The following is a 15,918-nucleotide window of genomic DNA, read 5'->3' as shown; positions in this document are numbered from 1 at the left end:
CTTATTATAATATCAGAGAATAAAAGCTTAATTTCTGGTACAGATCAATTAAAACAATATATAATTTGTTTAAACAATCTAAATTATGGCTGATTTAAACAATTCCTTCAAACTGATTTAAAAACAAACATATACTAGTATTTTGGCCAAGACAGCTTCAGTTCCAAGCTCAAAAGGAGCTCCATCATCAAACGATTTGTTTCATTACAAACAACTGCATTTCCTGTTCCCTATTTACCTTGACTGTTAATTGGGCTGGTTAAAGGGGCTGGTTTAGCTCACTCGGCTAAATCGCTGGCTTTTAAAGCAGGCCAGCAGCACGGTTCGATTCCCGTACCAGCCTCCCCGGACAGGCGCCGGAATGTGGCGACTAGGGGCTTTTCACAGTAACTGCATTGAAGCCTACTCATGACAATAAGCGATTTTTATTTCATTTCATTTTCAATTGTACAACAAAAAGTCAAGACTAAACCACTTAATTTTAAATTGTGGTTATAGAATAAAATCCATAGATATTACAGATTCAAAAAATTAGTAAAATTATCAAAATCTTAGAGAGAATGGCAGATGCCTGTGTGGTAAATGCAGATAACCTGTGTCCCCAGCAAAGTGTTCAGAATGTTGGGTTATAAACGGTTCTACTTTAAATTGTCCATTTACTTCCAAGATAAGAGAATTGGGGTGTTGAGGATAGCTGATCAGCATTTCTACTTAAAGGCTCATATGATTCACACTGCCGTGGCGAGAGAGTGTGTATGTGTGCACGCGCACGAGTGTTCATGAATAGAAGTAGTCGGAAGGATTGCTGTCTGAAGACATGTCTCAGCAACTACACCAGGACATATCAGGCTGTGAATGTATTTCACTACCGCTTGATGAATCAGTACATGTGCCTGATATGGCCCAGCTGATTGTTTTAGCTTGCATGGCATTCCAAGACTCAACAACATAGAAGGGCTTTCTCATGCTTTTGCCACTCAAAAGAGAGGACAAGAGGTGAGGATGTAATTCAAAAGGTATGTGACTTGAGGAAAAACATTCTAATCAAGAAACTGGTTTCAGTCACAACTGATGGTGCACCATCAAGGCCTGGTGTCAATGCAGGCTTTCTTGCACATTGCAGAAATTATCCTGAAATCCCTCCTTTGTCAATTCCCACAGTGTTATCCACCAGCAATTGCTGGCAAGCAACATTATTGACTTTCCTCGTGTAATGACAGTTGTTGCTAAGATCATCGACTCCATTCGCGCCAGAGCTCTGCAACATCGCTTGCTCAAATCGCTACTCGATGAGCTTGATGCCACCTACGGTGAACTAATCCTTCATACGGATGTGAGGTGGTTATTTTTCTTTTCTTTTTTTTAAAATTGAGTACCCATTTTTTTTCCAATTAAGGGGCAATTTAGCATGACCAATCCACCTACCCTGCACATCTTTTTTGGTTGTGGGGGTGAGACCCACGCAGACACGGGGGGAATTGCAAACTCCACACGGACAGGGGGCCGGGAATCGAACCTGGGACCATGGTGCTGTGAAGCAACAGTGCTAATCATTGTGCTACCATGCTGCCCACTGGGAGTATTATATCTACCTCTGGCCTCCTTACCTAAAGAAGCATATACTGTCTTGCACAGAGTGCACTGAAGGTTCACTGGACTGTTCCTGAAATGAGGGACTTGACATTTTGAGGAGAGGTTGAGGCCTGTATTCCCTCGAACTTAGAGGAATGAGAGTTGACCAAATTGCAATCTAAAATATTTTTAAGGGGCTTGACCTCAGGTCAATGTTTGGAATCCAGAGCATGGGTCATATTCTCAAAATAAGGGGTCTTCTATTTAGGACAGAGGTGAGGATTTCTTCACCCAGATGTTTATGATTCTTTGAAATTCTCCACGTCAGAATATTGCAATCGGTTGTTGAGTGGATTCAGAATAGAGATCAATAGAATTCTGACCACTAAGGGATATGGAGAATAATGCTGGAAGGTGAGTTGAGATAGATGATGAGCCATGATCGTGATCTTATTGAATGATGGTGCACGGTTGAATGGCCTACTATTTCTTATGTAAGTCAAAGATAGTGGATTCCACTGTAACTGGAAAAGCATTGCTGTTTGTGAGAGCTGGCTGTGTGCAAATTGGCTGCCACCTTTTCTGTATTTCAAACAGTGACTGCACTTCAGTAGTACTGCCTTGCTGTAAAAGTGTTTTTGGATTCTCCACTTATTTTTACATGCCAGGCTGGTTCCTGACTCTGGATTCAAGCTGAACATGTAGCAATAGATAAATCACTATAATTGAAAAATGAAAGTACTCCACACTGATGCTTCACTTGTAGTGTAAATCCAGCCTATGTCTATCAAGTGGTACAGATGATGATTTTGAATTATATCAAATGTTTTAATTTTGTTTATGTGTGGTGTTGAATATAGATGTGATTGTTTAAGGACACTTGACTGGGCCAACTCAGAAATGAAGTTTCTATGATACAAATTCCTGATTGACAACGAAACAGGCAGCATGGTTTATCCTATCCATGTTAATTAAGTAAGAAGTCTTACAACACCAGGTTAAAGTCCAACATTTGTTTCAGATCACTAGCTTTCGGAGCACTGCTCCTTCTACTGTGCTCACCCCAGTCCAACGCCGGCATCTCCACATCATGTTAATTAAGAGATGCCTTTTGAAAATAATTGAGACTTACCCATAGTTACAAGCTGGAACTTGCATTGCAGATATTTCCATATTTCACTTATGCACTTGGCCATTTTTGGAGCAATTATGTTTTGCAGAAGGTGTTTTGCGTTATATTATTTCTACCTTGTAACCATAACTCTTAGCTAATCTTTACGAGGTTATTGGGTTGTTTACGCTCCCTGAAGTTGACAATGCAAACGTATTAGCCCAGTGTGAGTCTTCAGCTTCCAGCATGTCAGGGACAAAATAATATAAATGTAAAAACAAGGGAAAATCTTTAAATTCCAAACAGAAACATCACACCTCTTCAAAATATTCTGTATATCTAGAAGGCTGAAAAAGTATATGGTTCAGCGCACTCCATTTGTTTCAATTTCAAAATGAGCACGTATTGATTTTTCACTGAAGCGTGTTCTGGTCTATGTCCACTGCATTTACTGAAGTAAAATGTAAATGTCACCTCAGTCCTAGAGGACCATAGACTGCTCGCCCCTTTTGAGAGAGAGAGCGCTGACTGGTGATGATTTAACCTGAGGGTCACCACACCACAGGTGAGAGATAAAAGGTTGAGAAGGCGGGATCTTCAATAACCTCAGCTGATATGGGAATTGAATCCATGGTGTCCCTCCCCAGCATGAACCAGCCGTCCAGCCAACTGAGCTAACTGACCTCCTTCCTAAAGTAATACATAAAATTATGTGGTATGTGTTTCTTTCATGTTGAAAAACCAAAATGAGGGCTCCCTATAGCAGGATGCCACAGAGGTTGAGAATCATAAAATCATAGAATCCCTACAGTGTAGAAGGGGGCCATTCGGTCCATCAGTCTGCACCGGCCCTTGGAAAGAGCACCTTATGCCCGTGCCTTCACTCTATCCCTGTAACCCCACCTATACTTTTGGGCACTAAGGGGCAATTTAACATGGCCAATCCACCTAACCTGTACATCTCTGGACTGTGGGAGGAAACCTGAGCGAAAGCGAGGAGATTCAATAATTGGGGAATAATGCTGAGCTAAAACTAACCAAACTTGGATTAATGTGGTAAATATGTACTGCGCATGGAGTGCAAAGGGAGGATGTCCTTCTAGGATCCATAGTTATCTGATGTAAAAATATTTACACTCCAAAGGTCTTTCATGAGCTCTCACTAAATTGCTGCAGTACTTTGTGCAAGTTATGATTTTAAGTACACAATGAATCTCCCTCTAGTGTACATCAATAGCATTACACTACTTCATTGTGCTCAAGTCCAGAAAAGGAGGGGGGTATTATTTTGAAATGTTGATCAATATTCATCAGAGATTGTCTTGTCAATGTAGGGGACAAAATGCACCAGGTATAAACTAACTGCATAATGGATTTAACGTGGCCGCTGAATACCTAAGCCTTCCTGTCGAGACAATTTATTTTCTAATGTTGTTGTGAAGTGCATGAAAGAACAGCCTCCAGCTTGGCGATCCTGTTTCAAACTGGCATTCTGGGGGATATTAAGCGGAAAGGAGGCTAATAATGAATAGATTGTGCAAGCATGTAACTTGTGCCATGAACTTGGGGGGGTGGGGGGGTCAGTCAGAGGCGAGGATCTTGTGTAAAGCACATCCTGCTGCACAAGGTCAATCTGCTGCATTACAATCTGTGTGTCAATCATGTCGAATGAACCTGTGACTTTATTAAATTTGATTCTGGGAGCATAAATGCAAGGCAGCTGAAAGATGCATTGTTGTAGAGCTAAAGGAATGCTCGTGAATTGAGTTAATTTGAGAACTGTAGTTGCTCTAGGGCTTGGTAAGTGTAGAGTGAATCTTGTGACATTTCATGGGTACAAAATTCTCAATAATACCAAGGCATTCAACATTGAAAGCAGCTACTGGTACTTCCATGCAATACTATGCCAAACTTTCAGAAGGAAGTGCTGTACAGACCTTTGAGAAAGCTTTGTATTAAAGGAGGATTGTTGAAATTCTGGGAAGGCAAAGATCTTAGAAAAATGCATTTTTTTTTTACAATTGCCAAAATTGCTTGGGGTTTTGAGCTTGCTGTACTGGTAATCTGGATGCCCGGTGACTGGGCATTTGCACCAACCTGGTATGCCTTGAGCCCAGCTTTTCATCAGAGTGCAAACTGCAACATTGACCCTAAAGGGTCAAGGTGCTTCAAATCTCTTTCAGATCCCAAGCTAGATTTAAAATTTCAGATCCAATCAGTTCTTTGGTAACTGGCAGTAAAACATTCACTTCAAAAATTACCTGATACAGATGGGGGTCTCTTTTGACTCGCCTTAGCTCATCCACCTAGAACACTCCCAGCATGTTGGTGTACCCATGCATTGTGAAGTGCAAATGGCATATTTGTGCACCTTAAATCGGGAAAGCCAAGGTAAATTATTTCAGCGTTGAGAATTATTTTAGTTTTGAATAGTTGGATGTAATTTATTTCAGTGTGCCACTTTTAAATGTGTTGATTGTGCCGTTTTGTATGAGGAGGAGAGGGTAAACCTGTTTTCATGATTTGATTCTCCATTCAGATTTGGGCTGGATATCCAAAGTCCAGGTGAACCAACCTGCTGTTTTGAGACGTGCTGAACAAATACAGACGAGGAGGAATTTGAGCAAAGAGTGGCAAGTAAGTATTTAATTTGACACTTTTCTCACCGATTTGTGTTGAAAAAAAACCCATAGGATTAAAGAGGTAAAATGCTTTGTGGATATTAAATTGGCTAAGAGACAGAAAGCAGAGAGTATTGGTGGACAGTTTAAGACTGAATGGAAGTTTACAGTGGTGTTTCCCCCTCACACGTTGTTGGTTCACAGACCACTGCAGTTTTTGATATACATCTATAACCTGAACTTGGGTATGGAGGCTGTAATTTGAAAGTTTGCAGATGGCACAGAACTTGGGAATGTAGAAAGTATGGTGAAGCAGGCAAATGTTAGATGAAATTTAGTTAGAAATATGAAGTGATTCTTTTGGAAGGAAGATGAGAGAACATGATATAAAGATATATATATATCAATTGGGGTCAGCTGCCTTCAGTTCGTTGATTCACCATTTAGAACTGTTATTTTGGAGACAACACCAACTGATTATTGGTTACTGCTGCAAAGAATGCATAAGACAGCCCCCCCCCCCCCCCCCCCCCCCCCCCCCCCGTATTGTTTTTAGCACATAAGTAGGCATCTGTTTGTGGGGAAGGGGGGAGTACATATACATTTGGGTGCCGGGGAAACAATTACAGAGGGCAATACAGGAATGGATCTGGTGTTGGTGTTGTCGCTTGATTCTCCCGGACGGATTTCGCTGCCGTTGTCGTCTCGCGATCACCTCCGCTTCAGCTGGTCATCCCGTCTTTCGCCCGGATTTTCCTTGTTCTCTGCTCCTGCAGATGTCAAGTTTGTTATTGTTTCCTGTGCCCTCCTTCCGGCTGTCATTCCCTTGCCTCTCCCCCCACCTCTTCCCCTCCCCTGATCGATCCCTCCCTCCCCCCCGCCCGGCTACTTTCCCCTGATTCTTGACTAGCTGGCTATTCTTCTGCTTGTTCGTTGGCCACAAACAGGTCCCGGAACAATTGGGTGAATGGCTCCCACATTCTGTGGAAGCCGTCGTCTGACCCTCGGATGGCGAATTTGATTTTCTCCATTTGGAGAGATTCTGAGAGGTCGGACGGCCAGTCTGCAGCTTTGGGTGGTGCTACTGACCTCCAGCCGAATAGGATTCTACGGCGAGAGATCAGGGAGGCAGAGGCAAGGGCGTCCGCCCTCTTCCCCAGGAGTAGATCTGACTGGTCTGATACCCCGAAGACCGCCACTTTCGGGCTTGGCTCCATCCTCATCCCCACCACTTTGGACATTGCCTCGAAGAAGGCTGTTCAGTACCCCGCAAATCTGGGGCAAGACCAGAACATGTGGGCATGGTTGGCCAGGCCCCCTTGGTACCGTCCACATCTATCCTCCACCTCCTGGAAGAATCTACTCATACGGATATTTGTTAAGTGGGCTCTATGTACCACTTTTAGTTGTGTCAGGCTGAGCTTTGCGCACGTGGAGGTGGAGTTGACTCTATTCACTCCAGATTCCCCACACTATTTCAATCTCCAGGTCCTCCTCCCATTTCTTTATTGTTGCGTCCAATACGATATCGGCCCTTTCTATCAGTCGGTCATACATGTCACTACAGTTTCCTTTGTGTAGTATGCTTGCGTCCAGTAGTTCTTTCAGTAATGTCTGTCGTGGCGGTTGTGGATACATCCTTGTCTCCTTTCTTAGGAAGTTTTTGAGTTACAGGTACCTTATCTCGTACCCCCTGGCTAGCTGGAATTTCTCTGTCAGTTTGTCCATTGTTGGGACCCTGCCGTCCGTGTATAGGTCCCTAACTGTCAGTGTCCCTCTGTCCTGTCCCCACTTTTTAAAGGTGGTGTCAGTCAGCGCAGGTGCGAACCAATGGTTGTTGCAGATGGGAGCTTTGTCCGACATTGTGGTCAACCAAATTGCTGCCGTAGTTGGAGAGTGTTCCATCTTTGCAGGTCCTTTTTTACTTTCTCTGTCAGACTGGTGAGGCTCCATTTGTGGATCTCTTTCCAGTCATGGGCTGTTTGGATCCCCAAGTAGCGGAATTTGTGTCGGGCTTGTTCAAACGGCAGTCCCGTTAGCCCTTGTGGATGTACCGGGAAGATCTCGCGTTTGCTCATGTTGAGTTTGTAGCCCGAGAAGGCGCCAAACTCTTTCAGGAGCGCTGTGTGGGTCCGAAATGTGGCGTAGCAGGTCATCTGCATAGAGTGAGACTATGTGCTCTCTGCTGCCCCTTTGGATCCCCCTCCAGCTTTTTGCTGCTCTGAGAGCAATTGCTAATGGTCCAATCGCTAGAACGAACAGCAGTGGTGACAGTGGGCATCCTTGTATGGTGCCCCTGTGCAGCTGGAAGTATCGGGAGTTGGTGTTGTTGGTCCGTACGCTCGCCATGGGAGCATTGTATAGGAGTTTTACCCAGGAGGTGAACCCTGTTCCAAGCCCGAACCACTCCAGTACCTCTGAGGTATTCAGTTCATATTTCTGATTACATTTTACCTGACATTTGTCTGTTTCACCATTCTTTCTACATTTCCAAATTCTGTGTCATCTGCAAAGCTCGAAATTACAGATTCCATACCCAAGTTTAGATTATTGATGCATAGGTTAAATCCAGCTAAGCGTTACCACACTATACTGCTAACGTGACAAAGTCAGCAAATTCATGAAACTTCATCTTTTAAAGGAGAATATCTGCAATCTGCTGTGGCTCTAAATGTTCATAGAAGAATCCATAGAATCCCTACTGAGCAGAAGGAGGCAACTCAGCCCATTGAGTCTGCCCCTCCGAAACGGCACTCTACCTAGGCCCATTCTCCCGCCCTATCCCTGTAAACCCGTGCATTGATCTTGGCCAATCCACCTAACCTGCATGTTAGCTGGAACGCGCCTCAGTGGCTCAGATCATAATTGGACATGCCTGCCTGGCTGTTGAATGAAGAACTAGTCTCCTTCCCAATGACGGTGTTTGCAATTATACTGTTCAATCTCTTTGATATTCCCTCTGTGGGTTCTGCTGCCTACTTGCTCAAATTCCTTGCCTTTAGAAGTTTCGATTTGTATAGCCCCACTGATCTCTGGTAAATGTTTCTTAGATGGCCAATGTCTCTAGACTCCTGCTAACCTTCTAACTGGGCAAATCACATTTCATTATTCCTCTAGGTGCTTGCTAGTTTAGTTACTTTTCTGTTAATTTTGTTTTTTTCTCAAGTTCACCGTTTGCTGACAGTCATAAAGAACATAGAACATACAGTGCAGAAGGAGGCCATTCGGCCCATTGAGTCTGCACCGACCCACTTAAGCCCTCACTTCCACCCTATCCCAGTAACCCAATAACCTTCCTAACCTTTTTTGGTCACAAAGGGCAATTTATCATGGCCAATCCACCTAACCTGCACGTCTTTGGACTGTGGGAGGAAACCCGAGCACCCGGAGGAAACCCACGCAGACACGGGGAGAACATGCAAACGCCGCACAGAGAGTGACCCAGCGGGGAATCAAACCTGGGACCCGGGCGCTGTGAAGCCATAGTGCTATCCACTTGAGCTACCGTGCTGCCCGTAAACAGTTCGTTCAGCTCAGCATTCTCAGATAAGAACATGGAAGCGCCCAATGTGTTGCTAGAACCCATGACCCTGGGGTTAAGAGTCCTATGCTCTACCGACTGAGCTAGCTGACTGAACTTGCATCCCCTTGGCCAACTGTTCTGGTGTTGTTTAAAGCAATTTTTGCAAATCTTCCTCTTCAATATCATTCACTATCATTTGCATCTCCACAACTTGGCCCCTTTCAAGGTTGCACAGCCCAAGTTTTCTCAGTCTTTGTTTATAATTTAGCTGGGGGTAAGTCTTGCATTTCTTCACTGAGCCATCTGTTTAGTGCTTTGGTGATAAGAGCATGTGGCCTGAGCACTGGCTAGTTTGAGCATGGCTCACTCAGCTCTGTGCTCTATGGTTTTTTTACTTTACAATTGAGCATTCTGTTTGCTGGTTGTTGCTCAGCATTATTTGGACTTGCTGAGAGCTCTTGCCCGGGCTGCAATGACTTGAGAATATGCTTTCCTTTTGAGCAGACACGAATGCAGAAGGGGGTCCTATTTAAGATGTGCTGAGTCAATCCTGCCATGCAGCCTGTGGCCTTTTTCAAACCTGTCCAAATGTATTTTGTGTCTTTTTAAAGCAGGTAACCCCTAAATATAATTTTATCCCAAAACCTGTATCTTGGACAGATAAAAAATAAAATCCCAAATGTGATCTTGTCTTGGGAATGTGATGGGATGCCACAGAAATGCAGGTTCTGCCTTCAAGTATAGATGATTGGCTTACCATCAGACAAAGAGGCCATGGTTTATCCTGAGCTGTAAACCAAAGAGCTTTTTCTGGAGTTATACACTGTTTGTCTTGTGTGCTGTCTCTATAAATTATGACAATCATTTTCGCACAGTGCTCTCTTTTCTGTGCAGAAAGTTTTGACAATCAGCAAATCCTGTTTTTTCTGACGTTACCCAACAACACATCATAAAGATGATGCACAATAATTGCACGTACCACTGTATTTCCAACAAATCCCGTTGCGAGTTTGAGGCGAAGGATTGCTTGTAGATTATTTCTAAATATCCACCATCAATGATACTGATTGGTGAGGAAATGTTCACTTCTCTCTATTAGAAAGAAAAAGAGCTATTGAATGTATTTCCTCTGAGCGGTGAATTTTGACTATATCTGTTAACAAATTGCTAATGATCTTGAAAGCCCCCAATCATCTAAAACGAGGTGAAGCAATCCCAGTAACAGAAATAAGTTGCAATAGTTATTTTGTCGATGGATGTACCTTCAGATCATAGAATCCCTACAGTGCAGAAGGAGGCTATTTGGCCAATCGAGTCTGCACTGATCCTCTGAAAGAACACTCTACCCCCTATTCCGAATTAACCTGCATATCTTTGGACACTAAGGGGCAATTTAGCATTGCCAATCTACTTAACCTGCAAATCTTTGGACTATGGGAGGAGGCCGGAGCACCCAGAGGTTCACACGAACCTGCCTCCCATCAATTGACTCCATATACAGCTCCCGCTGCCTGGGGAAAGTGGGCAGCATAATCAATGACCCCTCCTACCTGGCTTGCTCACTCTTCCAACTTCTTCCATCGGGCAGGAGGGAAAAAAGTCTGAGAACACGCACGAACAGACTCAAAAACAGCTTCTTCCCCGCTGTAACCAGACTCCTAAACGACCCTCTTATGGACTGTCCTCATTAACACTACATCCCTGTATGCTTCACCTGATGCCGGTGTTATGTAGTTACATTGTGTACCTTGTGTTGCCCTATTATGCATTTCCTTTTTATTTTATTTTATTTTCATATACTTAATCATCTGTTGAGCTGCTCGCATAAAAATACTTTTCACTGTGCTTCAGTACATGTGACAATAAACCAATCCAATCAGAGGAAACCCATGCAGACACGGGGAGAACGTGCAAAGTCCACATAGACAGTCACCCAAAGCCGGAATCGAACCCGGGTTCCTGGCTCTGAGAGGCAGCAGTGCTTGCCACTGTCCCGCCCAAATATTGGCCACTCCGATATTGCAGGTGAATCTTGAGTTAACATCAAACTTGTGCAGAATCCATATGCCTGAACAATAAATAGTATGGTCCTTTTCAAAATCCAGATTCTCCTATTTAAACTTGTCAAATTTTACACAAATTACAGGAGAATTGGGTTAGAACAGGTAGCCTTGATTGAAGAGGTAGCACTGGAATAGGCATAATGGGTGAAATGGCCACCTGTGCTGTACTTTCTCTGTCTACATGGCAATTTGCTTCTTTGTCAAATATCCTTTTAGTTTGAAGTATCAGCTGATTGAGTTTCCTATGTTCAAACCCCTCCCTCAACTGAGCTTTGTAATGATAAGCCCTTCTGTCAGCAAGCCTGTGCAAATAGTTTGTGTGGCTTATTTCTGATTTATGTTAAGTCTGTGTTACTGTGGGGCAATTCCAGTTTCTTTCAATGTCACTTTGTTCAGTGCTGCAGTCAGTTAGATCAAAATTGATGTCAGAGAACCAGACGAGTCAAAAGGCCAAAGTTCCATGCAGTGAGCAGTTTCCAGAATACTTTCACTAGCTGCACCCTCTTTAGCGGGTTGGAATGCTCACCAAGTCTGTTAGAAAATCTGTTCTAACTGTTGCTTCTATGTTTTTAAATGCTCTGTTCACATCTAATAGCATGAAGGCGGGAGTGAGACAGAAAAGCACAAATATTCTATTAATGTCACTCTAACCACATGGATATTTTGGTGATACTCTACTTATCTTTGTCTGAGAGATGGGGCAGGGCACACCTTTTGCACCAGAATTCAGAGGGAATGCAACTGTCAGAACTGTGGTGTATCCCTGTCGTCAAAGCTGGCAATTGTGAATGTAGGATCTCTGTATTATGCCAGAAAATGAATATCGCAGTGCCCTTTTCTTCTGACAATTCATGCCAATCTGATTCTTCATAATCTCTTCTCTATCCTTATCCCCTCCCCGTTTACCTTGCATTATTTAACAGGCTGCATGGCTGCTGAAGGCTGTCACCTGTATCGACCTCACCACACTATCTGGTGATGATACACCTTCAAATGTCCAGAGACTCTGCTACAAGGCCAAGCACCCAATCAGAGAAGACCTGCTGAAGAGCCTGAACATGGACAATAAAGGTAGCGGCATTTAAATAAAGTTGAACGCCTTCTTCTGGCACTGTTTATTATAAAGTAGTTTAGAAGCCTTTGTGGTCTCTTCAAATTTTCTCGTCTTTGGGAGAAAGAAGAATTTCCTGAAGATTTTCATGAAATTTACCAAATCTTTTTTAACTTATCCCAGGAGCCCATGTTAGTAATGATTTGGGCCAGGTAGAGCATGTGATTGCCTGTTCTGATAAGCTGAGCATTGACTCTACCCTTTCCATTCTCTGAGCCTCGTATTCACTGCATTCCTTTCCTTCTTATTGTAAGAGCCATTTGACACCTATTTATGCCAAATAGTCACCTGACCTTTCATTTGAAAGATCGTGATGTCGCTAAGGGCAACATTCTTGCTCTGCCTGGCAATTAATCACTGGCATTTCCTTCAGTCACCAAGTCCTTTGTAGTAAACTACATTTAATACATTCAAAGTATAACAAGGTTTGGGGTGATGATAAGCAACTGAGGTCGTCAAACCGGTTCCTTTTGGGGCTGGTTTAGGGGCTGGTTTAGCTCACTGAGCTCAATCGCTGGCTTTTAAAGCAGACCAAGCAGGCCAGCAGCACGGTTCGATTCCCGTACCAGCCTCCCCGGACAGGCGCCTGAATGTGGCGACTAGGGGCTTTTCACAGTAACTTCATTGAAGCCTACTCGTGACAATAAGCGATTTTCATTTTTTTTTTGCAGCATGCAAACTACCCTATATCAGACTCTGCCACACCTTGGGGAGAGCTGTGCAAACAATCCCCGGTCTCCATGAGTAATCCACCCAACTTTCAGAATATCATGTATTTTAATGAGTATTTTACCCAGTTCCCTAAACTGTTGTTCCATTAGGGAAAGATGTGGGAACTGTGAAAAACTGCAGCTCCTATTGCACTGTAGCTCAAGCTTTACATGGATCACATATTAATTTTAAATCCATGTTCCTGCTATTCTTGAGTGGGTGACACTAAGAGATCGTGGTGTTTTGGTTTTAGGATTTAGAATATGGAACATGCAGTGCAGAAGGAGGCCGTTCAGCCCATCAAGTCTGCACCAGCCCTTGCAAAGAGCACCCTATCCTAGCCCACACCTCCACCCTATCCCAGTAACCCCACCCCATCCTTTTGGACAGTAAGGGCAATTGATCATGGCCAATCCACCTAACCTGCACAGCTTTGGACTGTGGGAGAAAACCGGAGCACCCAAAGGAAACCCACGCACACACGGGGAGAATATGCAGACTCTGCACAGTCAGTGACCCAAGCTGGGAATCGAACCTGGGACCCTGGAGATGTGGAGCAACTGTGCTAACCACGGTGCTACCATGCTGCCCATAATCAATTATCGTGCTGCCCATTTATCCAATTAGTGAGGCAGCAAAGCTAAGAACAGCTGTTGCAAACTTCTGGTTCTGTGAAATTCAAGCAGTACTCACAGAAATTCACGTAGAAATGGAGCTGAGATGCTTGGACATTGAGGTTGGCGTGTCAAGATTCATGGCATACAGGCTGCAGTGAGTTTGATTCCATGTGTACCTGTTGCAAAGTGTTTTTGATTAAAATAATGTGTATCATTCATAATGACTTGGTAGCTGTGGTGTAAGAGGATACTATTGGGTTTATTTTCATGGTATATATAGTTTACACGTGCTTACACATACTGTTCAAAGTATTAAAGAGTGAATAGTTGATCTGTGCTGTTTTGTAGGTATTACTACTGGCGCAGTGTGTGTTTATCCATCTCGGGTGTCTGATGCAGTACAAACATTGAGGAATATAGCATGCAATATCCCCGTTGCCTCAGGTGTGAAAGTAACTTGAAACCTTTTTTGAAAATATAGTTAAATATGCTAAACTTAAAAAAAATACATTCAGTAAATATTTAGGCAATGATTTTTATGAAAACTCTGATCTAGATGTTTTGATTGGTGTTATTTTAACTGTCACTGTTAAATTATGACAAATTGAATATTTAGGTATGTCGATTCTGTTAATTTTGAATTGTGGTGTTCTGCTCAGCTTCCTCTCCCACATCCACGTTGCCGAAACACACTTCTTCCTCCTCTGCAGCTGTTCGTCTCTGCTCATATCTCTCTTCTGTTCCACTGAAACCCCAATCTAGCCCTTCCTTAACTTGGCTGAGTTCATTCAGTGCTCTGCTATCTGGCCTCTTTGCATCAACTCTTCAGGTTTTAACTCATCCAACCATACAGAGCTCAATGTCCTCCTCTGCAGCTAGTTCCACATACACATCGGTCCTCTCTTGTCCTCTTCCTGCAGCTTCATCCTCCCAGGATGTTAGTGTCATATTAAGTCAAGGGTGGCTTGGCTCCCCCTGTATCATAGCAATCTCCTGCTGCCATATATGCTCCATGTATCCTCAGCTCCTTCAACAAGGGGCTTTTCCTGCCCTCTGCTCCACAGCCACTCAGCTGTGCTCCTGCTTTCTGGCATTCTGTGTCTAGTTCCCAAATATTTGCGGGAACACTTCTTCGATTGTGACTTTGGTTCCGTACTGGTTTCTATAGGCCCTTGAATTTCTTCTTCTCCTCCTCCTCCCCCCCCCCCCATTAGTTGATTTTCATGGAATCCCTTTGCCTTTTGTTATTGCATGATGCTGTGAAATGTCTCCCTGTACATGCGTTGTACTGCAGAAATGTAACTTATTCCTTCATCTCAATTCGGCTTCAACTATGATTTTTTTTTAATCTATCAGTGGCTACTGGCTTTCCTGCTGGACAGACACCACTGGCGATACGTTTGCAGGAGATAAAACTTGCTGTTGAAGAAGGTGCTAGAGAAATTGATATTGTAATTAACAGAACCTTGGTGCTGAAAGGCCAGTGGGAAGGTAAGAGCTGGTCAATTGTCTGCAAATTAGAACTATTTAGATGGTGTTTGTTTTGTTCAAAAATAAATTGCAATTTGTACTGCTGTGGATTACCTGCTTGTATTCTCTTTTGAACCTGACACTGGAAATAAAGCTGGTTCTCCTCCTTCTGTCCGATAAAGTGGTTGTTGATGTTAAGGCGAGCTGTTTTGTTAAGCAGAAAGTTATATTTGAACCTCTGCCCTTGACACAGAGCGTTGGGAACGTGCATTAGGAAATTGTGGTTACTACACTTGTACTTCCTTCATTTCTTATTTAATTTGGGGCAGTGATCAGAGCAAACAGAACGTGCTTGTCTGGAAACAGGAAAGGAAAGAAATTGAGGGTGAATTGTTTCACATAGTTTATGTTTGCAAATAATGGGTGGGATTCTTCGGTCCCTCAACCGCATGTTTCTTGGTGGCACGACTGTATTCTGTTCTCTCATCAATTGAATTTCCCATTGAAGCCACTCCACGCTGCTGGGAACCCGTGGGCAGGGGTGCGTGGCCAGCAGGATCAGTGAATGTAAGCGCCCTGTGGGAGGTCTTAATTCCCGTACCAGCCTCCCCGAACAGGCGCCGGAATGTGGCGACTAGGGGTTTTTCACAGTAACTTCATTTGAAGCTTACTTGTGACAATAAGCGATTTTCATGTCATTACTGAGCGAATTGTTATTTCTGCTGCAGAGGGTTTCCTGCTTAATATTTGCCTGTCAATTTGGATGTACACGTCATTGGTTACCATAGTGGAGCAGTATTGTTCCTGGGTTATTAATCCAGAGGTCTAGACTAATAATCCTGATGAATTTGAATTGCACCACGGCAGTTTGAGAATTCAAATTTAGTCCATGGAAGAAAAAGCTGCAAACAGCAAAAGTAACAATGATGCTGTCATTAAAAATCCAACTTGTTCATTCTGGGGAAAGAAACTTGTGGTCGTTAGTTTGTCTGGTCTATACGTGACTTCAGCCCCGCACCAATTTATCTTAAATTTCATCTGAAGCACTCGAACAAGCCATTCAGCTATATTAAACTACTATAAAAACTGAGGTTGTGGTTACACCTTCACCATAGGAAC

General features: G+C 43.4%; 1 protein-coding gene across 2 annotated transcripts in view; it reads left to right on the top strand.

The window, feature by feature from the left end:
• The window catches only part of dera (deoxyribose-phosphate aldolase (putative)), a 45,872-nt gene that overhangs the window by 6,618 nt on the left and 23,336 nt on the right, over window positions 1–15,918 (top strand). For both annotated transcript variants that reach the window (XM_038811130.1, XM_038811129.1), the window contains exons 2-5: window positions 5,223–5,320; window positions 11,814–11,961; window positions 13,678–13,773; window positions 14,686–14,820. In XM_038811130.1, the coding sequence (XP_038667058.1) occupies window positions 5,223–5,320; window positions 11,814–11,961; window positions 13,678–13,773; window positions 14,686–14,820 (477 nt within the window). The remainder of the gene's footprint in view (window positions 1–5,222; window positions 5,321–11,813; window positions 11,962–13,677; window positions 13,774–14,685; window positions 14,821–15,918) is intronic.

The sequence above is a fragment of the Scyliorhinus canicula genome, chromosome 11, assembly GCF_902713615.1.
Source record: "Scyliorhinus canicula chromosome 11, sScyCan1.1, whole genome shotgun sequence".
Lineage (NCBI taxonomy): Eukaryota > Metazoa > Chordata > Chondrichthyes > Carcharhiniformes > Scyliorhinidae > Scyliorhinus > Scyliorhinus canicula.
This window is presented reverse-complemented; position numbering and strand designations above follow the sequence as displayed.